We start from the raw sequence: 21,220 nt of genomic DNA, 5'->3' as shown, positions 1-21,220 counted from the left end.
AAGAAAGGGGAAGATTTCAGTTACACAATTGCTATGTATTTCTATACAATCATACTTTTTATTATTTTATGTCTTCTCCAATTACACTGACAAGTTTCAACTAGGGACCTGGGCTCATCCTGTTCATCACTGTGCTGACTTAAATCGGCGTTTGGTGCTTCAAGTTTCAGTGAAATGAATGAATGAGTTACAGCTCATGTTACAAGGGCAGCAACAGTTGGGAGGTTGGGGCAGGCTCCCCGAAGCAAGCTTACCCTTGTCTCCCATTGAATTTCCTTCTCCTTCCTTTCTCGGGCTTCCGCTCTTTGTCTTTCTTCAAGTCTATGCTTGGCTTCAGTTGCTGCATCAATATCTCTGATTTTTAAGTTGAAAGTGACATCCTTCCAAAGGCTAAAAAAAAAAATGGGTGGTGAGAACTAGATGGACACAATTATTACCAATCTTGAGAATGAAAGTCCAGCTCTACCCTTAAGTGCTATAGTTCACAGACTACATCTCCTTATGCTAGTACCAGAGCACTAGAGTAAGAACAGAAAAATAGACCCGGAAGATATACAAGGAAATAAAGGGCGGGCAGAAAGCTGGATATACGGTAAGGACAACAGAGGAGAAAGAACACTGAGAACTGAGACCCGGGATTCTTTTTCTGGCTCCACATCTAATTAGCAATGCATCTTTGGTGGGGTCAGTTCACCTCTGTAGGGCGTGGGTGTCCTTTACTATAAACTGAGATCAGAGGAGCTGAGAAGTTCCATTTCTTCAAGCTGAGGACTCGGAGAAACTGAATAGAGAGTAAGAGTCAAGAGGGGAATTGCAGAGGCCTAAGAGGGTAAGAGATTTGGCTTCTTCTCAAGGCCTAGAAGATGATAGCTGGACAGGTCTGGTCCAAACACATCACTTTACAAGTGAAGACTCCTAGGGACTAGGAAAGTGTCTGCCTAAGGTCCCTCTGTCCTGAGTATGAGCAGGCAGTCTAGCTGAGCAGAATGTTAACAAGTTAGAGACAACAAGCAGGGTGATGATTTCTAACACCCCCTTCCTTCACTTACGAAACCCCTTGATAGGCTAAACAAAAAACTTTTAGTGCAAGATTCCTCATAACACTAAAAGATCCTAATTTTATTGAGAAAGGAAAAAATTATGATGTTTGAGATTACTAAAAAACTGAATACCAATTAGGCATTTGATGATATTAAGGAATAACACTAATCTTCTTGAAGCACAATATTTTGTTTAGGTTTTTCTTAAAGTTATTTTAGGGATGCTGAAATCCTCAAGAATGAATTTTTTTAAAAAAAATGTTTCTTGCAAACAAAAGAGCTGAAGGTGTTTTACTAGACAGACACCTCTTGGTTGGGACCTCTCTGCCACGTCTTACAAACCACTAAAATGGTGACGAGCCAGCACACACTGGGCCCTGCTTACAGGCCAAGCATCATATATATGTGCTACATGTCCACCTCATTTACTCCTCACAACGCCTCTGAGGTAGTTCAGAGTTCAGGAAAAGGCAGAGAGAGGCAAACCTACAGTCTTGGTTACAAAACAGTAAGTGGTGGAGCTCCACGTGGACCTAAGCACGCAAACAGTCTGTGCTCTGTCAGATTCTGCTCTGCTCCACAGCCCGGCCCGGCCCCCATGCCTAGCCCACCAACAGCTCTAGCTATGCCGTCTCCTTACCAGCGGGATTCATACTCATTCTGATCTTCCAACTTTCTCACTTTCTTCTTGATTATAGGCAACTTCTTGGTATCTATAAAAACCGAATTTTCCTAGAAAACAGAAGTAGGCAGATGTTTTATTCAAACTGTTCTGAGAGAGTCAACTCTTCCCATAAGACTTTAATTAACAGATGTAATAACCAAATCCCACATATGTGAATGATACAATGAGTTTCATAAGCAAATCTTCAGCCTTAAAATAGTTGTGTGTCTTAAGTCTTGGTAGAGGCTCAATTCAATAGACATTTTCAACATGATTAGATGCTACATTCTCAGGATGTAATCTCTTGGAGAGCTACACTCATAAATAACTAATCCTAACAATAAGTATGCCGAAGTGCTTGTTACATTTCAAATTCTCCAAGTCCAAATCCAGTTCACTGACTCCTGTTAATCCCATACCACTTCCCCCCGACCTTAATTAGGAACTGTTTACAAGTTCCTGGAGGGCAAGGTCTCGCTCACCCATTTCCGTGTCCCTGGTGCCAGGCAGTCAGCACATTTCTCATACAAAATCAAACTGCGCGCATAGACACAGATTAGTTTAGCACTTCATTTTACAAACACACCACACACTCTAGTCACACAGCTAACATTTACTGGGTGCTTACTATGTGCCAAGCATTTTTAAACACATTATTCTTTTAAAAAATTTTTGTATTTTTAAATTAAAAAAAAATTTAACATTCAATATTATTTCATATTAGTTGCTGGTATATAGCACAGAACACACATTATTCTTGAGTGTTTTGAAAGGAGAGAGGAATGTAAAATCATTCTACTACCTTCACCGCTGGGGAAGAGGTGGGGAAAGGAAAAGGCCTGCCCTGAAGAGAGGGCACTAGAGCTGGCCTCGGGGGTTAAATGTCCAGATGAAGGAAGCCGGAGTCAAGGAGAGGATACAATTCAATGTAGTCTGAAATAAGTGGCAAAATACAGTTTCTTACCCCTGTTGCATATTTTGCATACATTACACCATTCCATTCCCCTTCAACTGAACAAAAGGACTTCTTGTCATTTGGAGAACTAAATAGAAAAAGAAACGTGTGTTAGTCTCAAGTTGAAAACTACCAAAATATCTGGTCAGGGTGGCCTATGTACACAGAGCAGAACACAGAAGAACAACTGTGAAGTCTTAGGTGCAGTCTTAGCTGCGTAATGCTGCAGAATGAGGTTTCCCAAAGCCAGCTGTAAGAGTGAGAGCCCTAAACAAGATGCTAATGAACTTGAGATCCCACGAACAGAGTGTGAGATGAGCCCTGTGCTGGGGATGCAGCAGCTAGGGACATTCCCCGTCCTCAGACTGTTCACAGCCAAGTGTGGAGAGACGCCACAGATTCGGGATGGTCAGTGTTGTGCTGAGTTTATGTGAGCACTGGAGTTCAAGGGCAAGGCTGCCGGGATGAGGGTCACAGAAGGCTTGTTTAAGGGTATAATGCCAGAGACCAGGCTTTCATCCTTGGGCTGAAAGGAACCCGAGTCTAATGGTTTGACCTCTCTTCCTGACAAGGATCCCTCCCACAGAAGTCCCAACTCAGACCTGTACTTGGACAAGAGAGTGGTATGTATGTATGGCAGGTATGCAACTTGGGAAGATAAGCATCACAGCAAAGGACAGGTTAAGAGGGGCAAGGCAAGGGACAGGAGGAGGCTAAAAGGTCAGGAGGGAGAAGTACACAGGGTAGAGGGAGGAAGCTACTATCACTGGACTGAAACTTAAGTTTCCTCTGTGATTTAGGGGCTTTGAGGGAAGGGAGACAAATAGAAAAATCGTACGATCCCCGGTTTAGGTCACTGTACAGTGGTTCTCAAAGTGCAGTCTGGGGACCCCTCGGGGTTCCCAAGACCCTCTTAGGGCAAAACTACTTTCATAACATTAAGACATGTGCCTTCCTTACTCTAATTTTCCCGTAAGTGTACAGGGTTTCCCAGAGGCTGTGATATGCAGCAACCAACTAACTGCAAGTAGGGAGGAGAATACAGTTGCCCTCTATTAATTACAGCCTACTGCTCCTAGGTTATAAACCTGTACCGCACGCTACTGCCCAAAACAATGAGAGTAAACCAAGCGCGAGAAAATACTGCCATCGAGAGACAAAGTAAACATGGTGTATGAGGCTGCTGCCGGCACAAGGCGTACTGTTTTACAGCAAACTTTTTATAAGTAGAGAGTACACTCCAAAATAACAACATGAAGTATAGTAAACACATACACCAGTAACACAGTCTATCAAGTATTACGTAATGTATATAATTTGCTGTACTTCCGTATGACTGCATGACTGTGTATCGGAGATTTAATTCAGAAAATGTACGATGCCGCTCTTCCCACAAATTTCTTTAAAAAAAGTTTTCTCTTTTTCAGAAAATGCTATTATTGTCATCTGGAAATGCATTTATAAATATTTTAGAATCTGTTAACTTTTTTAAAAGATTTTATTTTTAGAGAGGGGGAGGAAGAGAGGAAGGGCAACATCGATGTGTGGTTGCCTCTTGTTCACCCCCTACTGGGGACCTGGCCCACAACCCAGGCATGGTGCCCCAACCGGGAATCAAACAGGTGACCCCTTGGTTTGCAGGGTGGCGCTCAGTCCACTGAGACACATCAGCCAGTGCTAAGAGTCTGTTAATTTTTAATAAGAGAAATATCTATGGGTATAATATAAACAAAAGCTCTTCGGAGTTCTTGATAATTCTGGAGTCCAGAGACCAAAGAGTTTGAGAACCACTCAGCTGATGCTCAAATCCCAGTCTGAAGAGCCCAGCAAACGCTCTTTTAGCTACAACTTTGAGGGCAGTCTGTCCACTATGTGTGGCTATGACTGGAGGAAAATGCTGCTGAGCTAACAGTTCCTTTTTTTTCTATTTTATTTTTATTATTTCCACTATTACAGATATTCCCATTTCCCCCACCCCTTTGCTCACCTTTCCCAAACCCTACTACCCCCTTCCCTCTGGCCATCCCCACCCCGCAGTCAGTGAGCTAGCAGCTCCTGATGGTGCTGAGCGCCTAAGGAACTCTGAGGAGCAGGCACACTCGTATCTTTGCTCTGGAAATCGTATTTCCACCAACTGCCATTTCAGGGGCAGCATTGTTATAGTGATGACTTTGCTGCTCCCTAAACTCTGCCCATATTTTCCAACTGTAGTAATAATTTTGGATTTTTACATGGATCCTTAAGTAAACTTCATCTTGTGTTCATGGTCTCATCCTGCGCAAGACTCTGGGGTGCTATTCGGTCATTCAAATTAAACCGTCTCCCTGGAAAACTGGTTAGCCTGTCGTGCGTCCTCCACTCGCAGGTTTTCCTCTTCTGAGCAGGCTCTGAACGCAGCCCACCGACTGGCACCGGACAGCACAGAGGTCTGCGCCAGCTCCACAGCGTCAAACAAAACTGAGCCAGGGTGTGACTGTTACTGTTTTCCCCAGAAAGGCACAGAGAAAAAGACCGGGGACTTGGAGCCACGCAGGTGGGACTCAGAGTCTACTGTACAGACTAGCTCTCGGTCCACCGGCGACGGGGAGTCAGGAACCCATGGTCCAGGCCAGCTAACTGATGCCAGGGAGACCCCTCTCTGTTCCCCGTTTGTAAGTCAGGTTTCTCGGAAGCATGTCCCACAGTGACGCCTGGTTGTTCTGGCCCGTATTTTAGGGCTCGTTCTGAAAATGGGACTTTAGGGAGAGACAAGACACACGAGCTGTGAAGTTTACAGAGACAGAATTAAAATGCTCAATTCCTAACAGAAGTTATAATTCCAGACCAAAGGAAAGTATCTCAGAGGAGAGCACTAAAGCAGAAAAACCGAATACCTACAAAATCTCAGCAGTAATTCTGTGCTTCTTGCCCCCATAGAAAGGTTTCGTGTGGAAGACAATATTTGCACTGTAGCCAGTTTTGGAACAATTAATACTGCATTCTCCGCCTAGTTCCACCCAGGGCACCGTGAGGATAGACCTACAAAATCAAAAGTTTTCACATAAGGCTGACAGTTCAGAGGACAGGGAGGGCGCAGCTTAATAAACAGCAGGGCTCGCTGGCTGCTGACCAGGGCGCAGTTCTACTTGCCTTCCGTAGCCGTTGGGGAAAGTGAGGACGTAGTGTTCGTCATGGTCCAGACAGGAGACGCAGCCTGCGGAGAGCGGGGAGGGCCCTACTGAGTGTCATCGGGCCACAGGTCTTGTCGTCTGATCGGTGGATCCCCCAGGACACTCACTCAGTTCTGGGAACACCTATCTCGAGCCCCACGGTCGCTACCGCCCCCAACGCACATGCTTTCAGGCACACGATGGCGTCCGCTCTGGCTTCCGGGGCCATTCCTCTTCCTCACACATCCGAGTAACATAATGCCCTGCTGCTATCACCGGGGCGCCCCGTGCCCAGAGACTTACCCTGCCCTATGTTGTGCACGCCGATGGACATTCCAAGGAATTTTGATTTGGTCCAGATGTGAGCATTGAATTGTATCTTCTTATTGAAACACTCAGCATAAAAGGCTGAAACTACAGAAATTGTTTTAAATTAGTGTTCTATGTAACTATACTCACTTCTCCAACTCCTTTACTTAAACCTGGAGAAAGAACTGACTCCTTTAGGGAAATCCTTTACCCCTCAAAGACCTGCCTCAGATGAGGCCAGGAGGCACCCAAATGCCTTTAAACCGTTTTCCCCAGTGCGAACCGCCATTCAGGGCCACGTGGGCAGAAGCTTTCCCGAACCGTGAGGCGATGGCCAATCCTGGAGGCTTAACATCAAAAGGTCTGTCTGTTCTTCCGGTCAGTACACTTGTTCCTGTCCCAGCCCCAACCTGGTCCATCGGCATTACCACTGCACTGGGCGCGTAAGACACTGAGGGTACGGTCGCCCCCCAAGGTCAGCAGTAAGCACGCTGTGCAGGAACCACACTGCCACTTACATGAATTGTCTCAGAGGTGCTGAGGTCTCTACAGCACAGCTCACTACCTGTGACTTTAGAGACATTAAAGGTTTATTTTCCAAATTCCTTCTTTTTATACATACTTAATCGGTGAAGCTAACAGTCTTTGGAACTTATGCAAGAACAGATACCAGGCACCAAACCTCTAGGATTGGGAAGATCCAGGGAGCCGAACAGCTGACATTAGTGACCGGGCCCATGTGGGGTTCTAGACCCCCTTTAGACAGAAGAGTTTGAGAGTGGAGGCTGCAGAGCAGCTCTGTAACTTACTGGGCGGATGATGGGAGACCTGCTCGGCCACAAATGTTACACTGTTTTTGGAAACCCAGGGAACTGGTCCTTCTGAAACTAGCTCCTGCAAGCAAATATAACATCATTTTCTTGTGCTGTGGAAACATAAACGACACTGCAGAGAATCTTATAACTGGAGTCTCTCCCCGCCAAGGTGGTTGACTGCTCCTCCTCTGTACACGCAGAGCACCTGACACAGACTCTCATTACAGTGCTTAATTACACTATTGGAGTTACTGCTTTGTGCTAGTCTCCCTAAGACGTTCTTTTTTTTTTTTTTTAATGTTTATTTAGGAGAGAGGAAGAGGGCAGTGGGGGAAAGAGACAGAAACACTGATTGGCTGCCTCCCATATGTACCCTGACTGGAATCGAACCCCCAACCTTTTGGTGTACAGGATGATGCGCCAACCAACTGAGCAGCCCGGCCAGGGCTCCCTAAGACATTCTTGAAGGCAAGGATCATGTCCTAAATTAGGGCCAGGCCTGACACAAGAGCAGGCACTTATTAACATCTACCAAATAAATAAGAACAGACACATATTGCCTCTGTCTTCAGAAAGGACTACAAATAACCCATCACTTGGAAAGACACAGAGAGTTATGTCTACTGAGAGACTATTATGTGCCAGGCACTGTGGGCCAGGGGCTTCCCCCCACCCCTTGAGGCTTTTGTATTTATTTGAGTCTTCCTCTAACCAACTTCTAAATGCTGGGAGCCCGCGGGTCAGGTCTGAGTTACCCACTACTGTTTTCTAGCTATGCTATCTTCCTAGATGATTTCATCTAATCCCAGGGCTAAAATCCCTGAAAGCCGCCTCTCCATTCTAGATTCCTCCCTTGAACTCCAGACTCTTAAATGCCAGCTCCACTTAGATGTCTAACAGATGGCTCATACTTTATATTTCAAATTAGAGTTCCTGATCTTTCCTCCCCAAATCCAACCTTGTCTTCTATAGTAAATGGCACTAGGCAACTGCTGAAGCCCACATTCAACGATTCATCTCTGTCCCCTTTCCTTTACCTCCCCCAATCCATCTCTCAGTTTTCTATCAGTTCTAAGTCCAAAATAGAGCTTGAATCAACCATGTCTCTCCTGCAATAATGCCAAAGCCTCCTCAATTGTCTCCTTGCTTCTGTTTTGCCCCTTTCTAATTTATTTTTCATAAAATCAATCAATACTCTTTTCAAAACAAAAAATGAGATGCTGTTAAGCCATAAAATGATCAGCATGGCCCATAAGGCCTTGCATGATCCGATTTCTAAATCTCCATCCTCACCTCCATTCCCTTGCTCACTATATTCAGAATGCGCTGATCCAGCAACACTGTTCTCTGAGTGGTGAGCATCTTCTGATGATTGCCTTTATCACTGTTATCTGCCCCCAAATAAAATGAAATCTTGAGTCAGTATACAACCTAAGATAGTAAAAACCATCAGTGCAACCCTGACCGGTTGGCTCAGTTGGTTGGGCGTCATCCCACAAAGCACAAGGCTGCTGGTTGATTCCCGGTCAGGGCCCGTGCCTGAGTTGTGGGCCAGGTCCCTGGTAGGGGCGCATGCAAGAGGCAACCAATCAATGTTTCTCTCCCTCCCTTTCTGTCTTTCTAAAAACAAATACATAAAACCTTAAAAAAAACAAATGAACGAAAAGCACCAGTGCAGAACTCACTGCGCTCTCTTCAGTGTCATTTGGTAACGTCCAGTGACACTGGAAGATCTCGCCCAAAATGGGGTTGTATGGCTTTTTGGCAACCGATCCTCTCCTTCCTGCATGAAAGGCTGAGAGGTACCATTTCACAACCTGAACCATTCGGTCTCTGGCATCCTTCTGGTCACTAATGCTGCAAGGGAGAAAGACAAAATTCAGCACTCTGCTTTCTGACAGGACCAGCTGACGCAGCACCCCTCAGCAAGGTCCACCCTGAGACAAGCTGAGAGGACCCGGGACCAGGGGTTACCTCAAAGCTTTTTTTTAAAACTGAAAGTATAATATACATAAAAAACCACACCAGTCTTAAGGGTTTAGTTTGGTGACTTTGGTAAATGTACATATCCATTAAATTAATCACCATCTAATCAAGATATACAACATTTCCATTACCCCAAATATCCTTATTTCCCCTTTCCAAGCAATCCCTACCCCTCGCCCTGCGGCAAACACTATTTCTGGTTTCTAGTACCATAGATTAGTTTTCCTTGTTCTAGAACTTCATATGAGTGCACTGTGTAATTGCCAAATAGTTGGAGGTTTTCTAGATATCTGTCTTATTGATTTCTAATTTAATTATGTTATGGTCAGAGAATATACTTTTATGGTTCCAGTGACTTTCCATGTATTACGTCTTCCCACTGTAACCGTCAACCCTGATGAACATTCCATGTGTACCTGGAAAGACTGTGTGTTATACTGATTGGTGGTGTCTAGAAGGTCAGTTGGGTCAAGTTAATTGATAATGTTGCCTGAATCTTCCACAGCCTCAATGATTTTCTTGACAGTAGAGAAGGTGCATGCAGGGAGCTATTTGTTCAATCAATTCCCGAGGAACTTCCAAACAGGGCTGTGCACTTGTCTATTTCTCTTATTTAGTCAATTTTTGCTGCATGTATTTTCAAGCTGTGTTATTAGGTACATATGCATTTAGGATTATTATTTATTTTTGAAAAATTGACTTTTTAAAATCATGAAATATCCCTATTTGTCTCTGGTAGTATTTTTGTCTTAAAAAATGTCTCCTGTGTCTCATACTGACAGAGTGACACCAGCATTGTTATGCTTAGTGTTCTGCGTATCTTTCTTCATCCTTGTACTTTTAACCAAACGTGTCTTCCTACTTAAAACCTCTCGCCTGCAAATAGCATACAGGTGGATCTAGATTTTTATCCAGTCTGAAAATCACTCTTAAATGGAGTGTATACACTATTTATATTTAGTATCATTACTGATATAGTTGGGTTTAACTCCACCGTCTAAGTATTTGTTTTCTGTGTGTCCCCTCTGTTACTTTTTCCATTCTTTCTTTCTTTCTTGAAATTTCGTATTTTTAGAATTCCATTTAATCTTATCTATTGGCTTTTTAGATTTACTTTTTTGTATTTTTAAATGTTTCCTCTGAGGAACCTTGAAAGTTTAAATTCTCATACATAAAAACCATCCCTAAACCTCAAATCCACATCTAATGAATAACCGGTATTGTGCATCTTTACTTACACCGTACCGATAAATGTTTACATTTTATTTGTTCAACTGTGTATTAACCTAAACAGTGTCATATTAACTGAAATTCTTCCCTTTGGGAATTGGTTGAATGGTTCTTTTAAATATTCCTCAGGAAGGAAACATGTATCCATGCCAGCCAGTGTGCCCACCCACTGTGAAACCTGTGTTTTCTGTCTGGCTTCAGTAAACCACAGCTCAAGGCCAAGAAATGCAATCAAAGAAGAAAGATTAGAACAACCCCTCACAAAGAAAACTGTCCAGCTACCACTGAAAAGCAATGTGAACTCAGCTCCTTGTAAATCAATTCTACCTTTAGATGACTTCTATCTTTTGTACACATATCTAATATTGTAAGCTTTACATTTAAAGTTTATGTTTTGGTCTGTAATCTGGAAACGAGACTGTAAGCTCCTCAAGGGCAGACACTGGCTCCCCCCACCTGCCCCCCAGCTCTTAGGATTGTCTGGGAAACAACGGGTGCTTTAGAAAGGTTGGATGAACTCAGTTAACTGAACTTCATCAGGATACAGAGTAAATAGTTTAACAGTGAATACCAATCCCCGGGCCAAATAAGCTTAGCGACTTGGCACTGTAAATGTTGGCTACCTATTAATGGGCTCTCAAGGTTTTTTAAAGTGTTGGTTGCCTAACAACTTCGCCACCATATAACCTACGCAAACTAATAGGCATCTAATATAAACAAAATATTCAATGCCATTTGTCCCCAGAAGTGTTTGAAAGGTAAAAGGGAATCCATCTTATGCTGCAAAGGCAGAAAGCTATTGAGTAAAATCTTTAAAAATCAGAAACTACTACGTTCAGTCAAATACCTCACAAACAGGTCCGGATGTGCAAAAAAGTCTGCGTACATTTCTAAAAGAGATCTTCTTTCAAGAATAAATGTTGGAAGAACTACCTGAAAAACATACACATTGGACCCTTGAGGATCAAATTCCACTTCAGAGAAACAGACTGCTGCTCGGCTGAAAAAAACCAAACTCATTCTAATCGTGTAACACCCACCAAATTCTGCCCAGGCGTGCTGCTGATACCTACGCTCCAAACTGTTCTGATTCAGAAAGGCCCATTATCCTGCCCAGCAGAAGAAAAACAGAGAAGAGGCTTGAAATGTTCAAAGTCACCCCCTCTGTGCAACCTCTGCCCGCAGCTCCCTGGATCGGGGTGCGATGACAGCACACTGCTCGAGACAAGCTCGGGGTGCCTACTTCCTGCTGGGGCACCGCACACACATTAGCTTGCTGAGTTGTACAAACTCCTGTTGTGAAGAGATTACCATCACTATTCTACTCAGAGAGAGGGAGAAATTTCCTCCCTGTACTGTGGGTCTGTCTGACTTGGCGGGGGGTGTCTGTGCACTTTCCTCTCTGCTGATGCTTCTCTATCATCATCAGGTGCACTAGGAAATGTATCTATTTACAAATGTGTCCTCAAATAACAGACATGCTCCTGGAACACAAGGACCACACTTGTAATCTCAGCTAGTATGACGCAGTGAGAAATTTTTATACGAGCAACTGAAGGAATAAACAAAAGGAAGAGGAGAATAAGGATGGGAATCGACAAACTCTTTCTACCATGGGGCGGAGCCCATGGATAAAGTGCTGAGGGGCTGGGACTATAGAAAAGGAGAAAGTTAATATGATTAAAAAAAATGAAATATGGGAAGAAGGAATGAGGAATAACAAATAAAAAAGAATTTCATTAGGGAATGAAAGAAGAGTTTTTAAAATGTGTATCAGATTACAAATTACACATTAAGAGAAGCAAAGAACCATATTAAGCAAACACTCCTTTAAACTTAGTAATTACTGAATATCTGCTATATTCAGGATCTTGAGTTAAATGCTGTGAAGGAGGCAAAGGCAAGTATGAGAGAATAACACCAGCATTTAAATTTTATACAGAATGTGACAATATCACACAAGAGATGCTCAGGGGAGGGAAGGATCATGTCCTGCTTGGGGGACCAGAATGAGGGCAGAGCTGGGGAGGTGGCACTAGACAAACAACCCATCAGAGAAGAGTAAGGCTGTAACAAGAGGAGGAGGAAATGGGAGAATAGGACATGAAGATGGGGGGGTGGGGAAAGGACGTGGAGACAGGAAATGGGCGTGACGGAAACTGACCAGTGGACTGATGGGGCTGGGTAACGAGTGCTGATGGAGCACAGCTTAGAAGGCTAAGTTGCCATGGCCAAAACCCTGGCTGTAACATTCACGTTGTTTATTATCAGACTCCAGAGTGTAAATTTTAAGTAAATACTTTCCTTCCACAGAACATGTATGTTCATAATCTAAATATGGATGTTCATAATCTAAATATGGTTGGATGGGCAGCTAAGCTTATGTGCTGACTTGGTGCAACTTCCTATGACTCTTGGAGCACACAGAAATTATAAATCAAGCAAGAATGCCGAAGTACAAAACAGGGGTAAATACCTTTCGTATATAAGCAGCTCTTAGAACTGAACAGGCATTCAAAAAAGCATAGTCAAAAACATAAAACTTGATTTGATGTATAATCAAGGAAAAATTTTTTTTCTCATTTAAGATTTTTATGTTTTTAGCACTATACTGATGCATGTCAAACCGCTGGATGAGTGATGAAAGCAAGCTAGGCTGTCTTCAACCTGGGTTCAAGTCCTTATTTCATTGCTTCTTAGGTGTGAGGAGGCCCTAGGAAATTAACTCAACTTGTCTTTAAGTTTCTGTACATGGAGGATAAATACCTGCCCTGCTTATATCTTAGGTTGTTTTGAAGACCAAGTGAGGTAAATGGGATATGACTTTATAGTTGTCCTAACACTACAAAGTACTTGGAAAATAACTCTTTTAGAAAGTATCTGAACTGAGAAATTTTTTTTATAAATAGAATGAGATACCAATTGAAGGCATCATTGTAACTATGGAATGCATAAAAGGAATAAAAACTTCAGCATCTGTTGGCAATCAGAGCCATTTATTTGCGCCAACAAATATTTCTAAAATAGCTATTTTTTAATACATTTGGTAAAAAAAAAGTAATAATATCATTCATAAAGTAACAAGCTTTTAGCAGCGGCAGAGCTGAATATGGACCACCTGGCGGAGGAAACTACATGAGGTGAAAATGACAACTGAGTGTGGCAGACGCTTTGGTTGCATTCACCCCTTGTAGCAGAACCCGGACTCCGTTTAGGTTGCGGCCATCGGCTGCCGTGAGTGTCACGGGGCCTCCCAGATATCAAGAGGTAAAGGTGGATTACTCTAAACCAATCATTTACCCCCCCTTGCCAGTGACCGGTTCAGGCATGGACAACATGCCTAGCTCTGGTCAATGAGATTCAACTGGAAGTCTGATGGGCCACCTCTGGAAAAGAATGTCCTTCCTAATAACAACAACAAAAAATCCATGAAAAGAAATTACTTTCTGTCCCTCGACACATTTGTATAAGGATGCGATGACTGGAAGTTAGTGTGGCAGCATTCTGCAAGGACGAGGAGACAAGCCCAAGTGTGAAGTCCACGTGCAAAGGAGAGCAGAGCAAAGAGACCAAAGGAAAGTAGGCCCTTTCTCACATCAGCAAAATAATCAGTCCTGGAACTTCTCTACTTTGGGACTTCTTGCTGTGTGAGATGATAAACCTAGTATCATTCGAGTTACCTTTCTTTGGGTGGGTCTTCCATAATTGGAGACCAAAACCAACCAAGGTAGAAGATGTCGAAAAGCAACATATTACAGATGTCGACATCTAAAATGAAGCTATAACTTTCAAATTGAAGTGACAATTCTACTCTAGCAATTCTGCAATCCAATGATCACTGAAACACTATTGGGGCAAACTCCTGCAAGTATTTTCTTATCTAGAACATTCCTAGCAAGTACGTGGGTTCCACAAGTTAATGCTCTCCCTTGTGTTTGTGTTCTCATCTGGATTTGGGGTAAAAGGTTTTATTATAGACACTTACAAGAAAGTACTATGGTTTAGTTTTCTCAATAACCCTTTAAATCCAATACCAAAATGAAGCTCACTACTGACAAAGGCTATAGTTTGACTTGCTCATAACAAAAGTAAGAATATTAAATTTTACTAACTTTCTGAAACTGAGCAGAATAACTTAACCAACACAAAAGCTCTTGCAGCTTAAGTCTTTAAGACAAGGGGCAGCAGTGAAAAAACTGTAGGTTTTGAAATTACAGACCAGGTCAGAATCTCAGTTTTGCCACTTAATAGGATTTAGCCAAGTTACTTAGGCTCCCTGTGTTTTAGTTTCCTCATCTAGAAAATGACTTAACAATAGGACCTATTTTGCGGTGAGAATTAAGTGAAAGGATGAGGCTTCTGGCACAGTGGCAGAGATACACATACAAAGGTACCCACAGCCCAGTTTCCTAAGTCAATTGGGCACTTTCTTTGGAGCACTAAGATTAAATTCAAATTCAAGTCCAGACCACAACTCTTGGATGGCTGAATGTGTGTCATGCAATCTCCCATTCATCACCTGTTCTAACCCTTACAACTCTGTGAAGTCAGTCACTGTGTGTCCACTTTGCACATGAAAAACCTGAAGACCGCAGAGGAAGGGACTTGCTCAAGGTCACCCGGTCTGGTAATCGCAGAGGCAGGACGCTAACACAGGCCCTCCACTCCCGAAGTCAGAGCTCTGGTCAGTGTGGTTCTGTGCATGCTGCTACACTGCTGTGGTTTTCGTCCAAACCTCGAACCAAACCCCATACTATTCCTTGTCTTCCCCCAGTAAAACCGCAATCTTAAACCACCCATACTATCTGTGAAATTATTCTAGCTTCACTGATTTCATTCACTTATAAAAATGTTCAGGTTACTCATCTACATACATGTTAAATCACAACAAAAGTATAAACAAAAGTTATGTTATTGTACTATATTCGCAGGCACACTCACCACACAGTCACCAAGAATCCATACACACACATTAAGACTCAGGGCAAACGCCAACTCTGGTTCTTACCTTAGTAAGATCCATTCCCAGCCTGACCTGTGACAAGAGGTGCATGATAACGCTCTTGTGCTCTTCCACCGACCCCGCCTCCCCTTCGTCATCTCTATCATCATAGGAATCGAAAAGGTCTGAAACAAAACAGATCCTCTTAGACTGGTGTTCAAACGGGCCAGTCTGTGTGGCTGCCAGTGTTCCAATTTTTTCCTTTTCGTTTTTTTAATTAAATTTTTTTTAATTTCCTGATTTGAGAGAGAGAGAGGGAAAGAGGGAGGAACGGGGAGAAGGAGAGGAGGAGAGAAAAGGGAGAGGAAAGAGAGAGACTGATTTGTCGTTCCACGTATGCACGCATTCACTGGCTGCTTCCTGCATGTGCCTGACCAGAGATCAAACCTGGGACACGTTCTAACTCACGGAGCCACCCAGCCCGGGCACACTGCCCTCCGCACCCCAAACAAATGTTTTAAGGAAAGAAAGTTAAATTCTCAAAGGTCACTTACCAGCATCACTGGTTCCATTGGACATGGAAGAATTAAGCGATTCTGTGGTATCTGGACGCTTTAGACTATTTCCCGAGCTGCTGTGGGTCAAGACTGAGGCAGATCCAGAGGAACTAAAAAAATATTAATCACCTTCTTAAGTCTTTGAAGAAAGCAATTTAGAACCACAGTATGATGTTAACCTACAAAGCCACTGAAAACCTAGTACAATCGGCTGGCAAGCTAGACTCTTAGAGTTGGCTGGCTGTACACACAGACGCTTTCCAACTCCCTTCCTGTCACCCCATCCCGAGACCGCGAGGTCTGACGGCCAGGCCTCTCGTCCTTCGCTTTTTACACAGCGCATGCTCAACCACGCCAAGTGGAAGGTCATCAAAAATTAGTTTTGCTTCTTCATCTAAGTTTAAAACTAGAGTTATTTTCTGATTTTGTTACTACTATGTGCAAACGTAGATATGTCATAATCCTTGGCAACAATTTCAAAAACCTCAAAAATGGCAAGTCTGTGACTTAAGTCTCAAAAAGATGTCTTGTCTATATTTTTGAGATCCTTTGATAAAAGTCCACATTGGTATTAACACTCTTCCCAGTCATCAAAAGATGCATTTGAGATCACAAAATAAAACAGTGTATTATTTTTTACATATAAATTTATGGTAACTGGTATTATGAATCGGTTAACAGGGTCTAAAAGAAGCTTCCTTTATTATACTATTATACTTGTGAACAGAACTTACCCAGGATTAGTACTTGTATATTAATAAAAGAATCATCAAAGGCAGAGTTTACTTATTAAGTACAAAAACAGAAACCAAATTTCTCACACTGCAGATGTAATTTATAAAATGAAACACACATATAATCAGAATTTTATTACAAAATTATGGGTGTGAAACATATGCACTGTAATTTAAACATAGTTTGCCCTGATTTCTTACCTTTCTATTTTTTATTTAATAATAAACTTTATTTTTTTTAGAGTAGTTTTAGGGTCACAGCAAAACTGAGTAGGAGGTACAGCATTCCTCTACGCTCTGCCTCCCCCACTACCGGCCTCACACAGCAGAGTAACAACTGATGAACCAAATGACACACCATCGCCACTCAACGCCCACAGTTTGCACCGGGGCTCACTCTTGCTGTCGTACATCCCATTGACTTCAACGATGTACAGTGACAAATTTCCACCACTCCAGTACTGTAGATCTTCTCTACCCTGAAAGTCCTCTGTGCTTTGCCTATTACGAGAATACTCTAATGTAAGAATATTAGATCATATGTATCCTAGTTTAAGTTTAGTCTGTCCTGGCTACCTACCTTCTTTTAATATACTTAAAAAAAATTCTTAGGTATTATTAGTAGCATTCACCACAAGGAATCTCTACCTGATGTCTACCTCACCAGTTTAGAGAGCCCTTGGAAAATATGAGTAAAGATACAGGCAAGAGAAATCAAATTATCATTAAGTAAAAGAGCTACATAAACATTTTCTAGATGTTTTTTGTGGCCCTTTGATACATTATTAAAAGAGTCAATCTTTTAAATCAGTTCATCTAAAAACCCCAAATCCTTTAAAGCAAAAATCTTGTTTTAGAATATTTGCAAAGGTCAGGCTATTTGCGCTGTGTTCTTCCTCCGTACTCGGGTCAAAAACGTTGTCTGGGCCAAGTGAAGGTCAAAGTGGAAAAGGGAAAAAATGGGATAAGCTCTCATTTCCCACATTTCAGAAGTTACCTTGTTCAAGACAAAAAATTTATTTTCAATGGGCTATATTATACAGAATTAAATCGTACGATCATAAACTAAACCAAAAAATTTAAAGCTCTGAACTTAATTAAAATTACAAGAGAATCTACAACAACCCTACAAGATAAATATGATTCTTCTTTTTTAAAAATCCTCATCCAAGGATACACATTGATTTTAGAGAGACAAAGGGGGGCCAGTCAGAGAGAGAGAAAAAGAGAGAAAGAGAGAGGGAGGGGGGGAGAGAGAGGGAGAGGGAAGGAGAGGGGGAGGGGGGGGGAGAGAGAGAGAGAGAGAGAGATTGATTGATTGATTGATGGGAGAGAGAAACACTGATTGGCTGGCTTCCTTCCTTCCACACTGACACTCCAACCAACTGAGCCACCCGGTCAAGGCCAAGACATGAATATTCTCATCATATACAGATGCCCAGAGGTTCAATGACCAGCCCAAAGTCATGCAGCTGGTTAGTAGTAGACCAATTTCAAGTGCATGTCTGGCTTCAAAACACAAGTTCTTTTCAACACACCGTCATCTAGTTTACAAATGTATAAAGCCATACTGATCAAATAACGTAGCTACCATCACCACAGGTCTTGAGAAACTGAGCAGTGAAAGGACTTTAGCTTTCAAGGGGGGAGAGGGGGGTGGAGAGAGAGAGAGACAGAGAGAGAGAGAGAGAGAAAGAGAGAGAGAAAGAAAACACACAGTAGACACATAACCTGGGAGTTAGAAAATTAGTGGTAGGAGCTGATGATCAGCAGGTTTCACAGCTCAGGACAGGTAAAGAATATAAATACAGTTGATCCTGAGCAACATGGAGGTGGGGAGGATGTTAGGGGTGCCCACCATCTGTACAGCTGAAAACCTGCATTAAGTCAGTCCTCTGCATATAGAAAATACTATGTGAACAGGTTCCAGTTAGAAGATAATACAGACCTGGAGCCAGCATACCCAATTTGAAGGGCTTTATAATCCCCATTAGAAAACCCCAAAGCCCTGGCTAGTGGTGGCTCAGCGGACTGAGCACCAGCCTGTGAACCAAAGGGTCACCAGTTCGATTTCCAGTCAAGGCACATGCCTGGGTTGCAGGCCAGGTCCCCAGTGGGAGGCATGTGAGATGCAACCACACATTGATGTCTCTCTCTCTCTCTCTTCCTCCCTCCCTTCCCCTCTGTCTAAAAATAAATAAAATCTTAAAAAAAAAATCCCAACCAAAAAAGTTAATAAACAGTACACTAGACATCTGAAGTCCCCATCAGTTTGGGAATCTGGAGAGGGTGTCTAAGGAGTGAAATTGAGGGAGATGAGAACCCCAGAGTGGGACAGTTAGGCAAGCACTTCACTCTGGACCCCTTCAAACAGCACAGCGCATTCATGAGGGTGTGTTTGTTAAGGGGTGGGCACGGCAGAGCACAGAGAAGGGCGCTTGTAGGAAGGAGAAGGGGGGACAGTCGATGGGTCTGCAGGTGACCACTCTACACACATGCCTGTTACCGGGACCAGAGGTAAGCAATTTTAAATTTTTATTTCATAAAAGTTTCAGGAAAACTGGGGCTCTGGAACTGGGGCCAAAGATTAGCTATCAGTGATGATTACAAGGGAGCTTTTACTAAATATAGTTACACATATGCTTCTAGGAGTGATTTTCAACCTTTTTCATCTCATGGCACACATAAATTAATTAGTAAAATTTTGAGGCACACCAAAAATTGTATTTTTTGCTCATCTGACAAAAAATAGGTATAATTTTGATTCATTCACACCAGACAGCTATTGTTGTGTTGGCTGTTGTCATTTTTTATTTGACAACCTAAGAGAAAAGAGGTCAGTCCCCCTGACTAAATAGTCAGGTATTGCATGTCTTAATAATTCTTGCAGCACACTTGTTGAAAACCACTGTTCTAGAGGGCAGAGAAGCCCATTTTGATATTTGATTATACATTGTTTAGAATAACAGCTAACGTTCGGTGTAAGAAACTGCCCTTAATTCTGTGTAAATAAAACAATGAACACTTCAAAATAAATTCAATAACCTTTATTTTTGAATTTTTATCCAAATCCTTATTTTCTTTTTTTAACCCCACTATCATAAAAAAAAAAACATGTTTAAAAGTTAAAGTGAAAAGTTTTCACTGGAAACTGCTACTAACAATTTCTCCTTAGTTTATTCCCCCCGCCCCCCACACACATTAAGAAACTGACATGATACATACACCAAACCCTTTCTGCTAAACTGGACGTCTTCAGTTGCAGGTTCAAACTTATTTTCCTTAACTGAAGAGTCAAGTTTTAAAAGTACGTGTTCATCTAGATCACGTATGTTTCACTTTTTCCCACATTCAAAAAGTGAAATTTGATCCACTAATTCAGAAAACTTCCAGAACCAATATAGTGATTTTCCTTAAAAATTTTGAGATTTCGAGCAGTTACTATGAAATTATATGTGAATATTGTTATTTCTTAGTTCATGTGCACACTTAAGAGCACTAGAGTACTACATAATATTTCTTTTTAAAAGAAACCAAAGTTCAGGTTGAAGGTGTAAGGGCTGATGGTTCTAAGCTTACAAATTCACCTACAATCATTTCCAAATGTGTAATGTCTTACAAAGCAAACCCCAAGGTATAACAATAGTACCGATTCCTGAGAAAGCAGCAGAGTTAGAAAAAACACCCAACAAAAACTAAGCCAACTATATCTACAACAAACACAGTAACATGAAAGCAAATAAATGTTAATTTGCTTTCAGTAACAGCGATCATTTACTGAGTGCTTGTTACATGCCACTCTATTAAGCACTTGACAGACCTTTCTCTCATTTAAATGTTCACAATGACCCCTTGAAGTTGAAACTATTATTATCTTCATTTTACAAATGAGGAAACTGAGGATTACATTGATTGAATAACTTGATCAAGATTATACACCTTTGAGGCAAAACAAATATAGAACCTATTCTTTCTGAGATTCCAGAGTCCAAAGGCTTGACCACAGCAATCTATATGTATCAGATGGGCTAAGAAGTATTCTGCTTATCGGCGTTCATGTAGATGATTCTACGTGTAAAAGCCTTTTCTGTACAATCGTACATACCTAGCTTTGACTTGATGGGATAAAATAGGTCAAATATTTTCTAATAACGGAAAACCTATCATCAGTATCTGCTGAAATCTTCCTGTTTACTATCTCTGGAATCCACACATTTCCCTCCATTCCCAGGCTCTTACCTTGGCTCAGGCTATCAACATTTCTCAACTGACTGCCCAGTTTTGGCTGGTCTTCCTAACTGTTACGTAGCCCCACTGCACTCAATTCTATACTATTTCAGCAAATTTTTTTTTTAAATGTAGATCTGACCAACAAACAACTTCTATCACTGGTAAAAGGCTAAAGGACTCTTTCATGACCTGGCCCTCGTCAACCTCTTATCTTTTTTCTTCTTTTTTTAAATCACTCACCATAACTTACGCTACAGCCACAGCCAACTAAGCCTCCCCTGACTCCAGACCTTTCTTTATTTTTAAATAATGTTTATTGCTTTATAGAGAGGGAAAAGGGGAGAGAGAGAGTGTGTGGGGGGGGAGAGAGAGAAACATCAATCTGTTGTTCCACTCAGTTATGCATTCACTGGTTGATTCTTTTATGTGCCCTGACCAGGGATCAAACCAGCAACCTTGGCGTACCAGGACAATGTTCTAACCAACTGAGCTGCCTGACCAGGGCCCCCAGACCTCTCTGAATAGGGTTCCATCTCCATGAGAACATTTCCATTTCCCCCTCCTCTAACCCCCATGCCCCTTCTCTCTACTCATCTACATCAAACTTCA

At 42.1% G+C, this 21,220-nt stretch overlaps 1 protein-coding gene across 16 annotated transcripts in view; it reads right to left on the bottom strand.

Moving 5' to 3' along the window:
- Positions 1 to 21,220, bottom strand: part of OSBPL9 (oxysterol binding protein like 9) — a 128,417-nt gene that overhangs the window by 682 nt on the left and 106,515 nt on the right. For all 16 annotated transcript variants that reach the window (XM_053920574.2, XM_053920572.2, XM_053920573.2 and 13 more), the window contains 11 exons: positions 15,645 to 15,757; positions 15,157 to 15,275; positions 10,996 to 11,081; positions 8,618 to 8,789; positions 6,927 to 7,011; positions 6,112 to 6,222; positions 5,789 to 5,852; positions 5,537 to 5,677; positions 2,669 to 2,747; positions 1,681 to 1,772; positions 255 to 390 (listed from right to left, as the gene is read on the bottom strand). In XM_053920574.2, coding sequence (XP_053776549.1) covers positions 255 to 390; positions 1,681 to 1,772; positions 2,669 to 2,747; positions 5,537 to 5,677; positions 5,789 to 5,852; positions 6,112 to 6,222; positions 6,927 to 7,011; positions 8,618 to 8,789; positions 10,996 to 11,081; positions 15,157 to 15,275; positions 15,645 to 15,757 — 1,198 coding nt within the window. The remainder of the gene's footprint in view (positions 1 to 254; positions 391 to 1,680; positions 1,773 to 2,668; positions 2,748 to 5,536; positions 5,678 to 5,788; positions 5,853 to 6,111; positions 6,223 to 6,926; positions 7,012 to 8,617; positions 8,790 to 10,995; positions 11,082 to 15,156; positions 15,276 to 15,644; positions 15,758 to 21,220) is intronic.

The sequence above is a fragment of the Desmodus rotundus genome, chromosome 3 (assembly GCF_022682495.2).
Source record: "Desmodus rotundus isolate HL8 chromosome 3, HLdesRot8A.1, whole genome shotgun sequence".
Lineage (NCBI taxonomy): Eukaryota > Metazoa > Chordata > Mammalia > Chiroptera > Phyllostomidae > Desmodus > Desmodus rotundus.
Note: the sequence above shows the minus strand (reverse complement) of the source record. Positions and strands in the feature narration are given on the sequence as shown.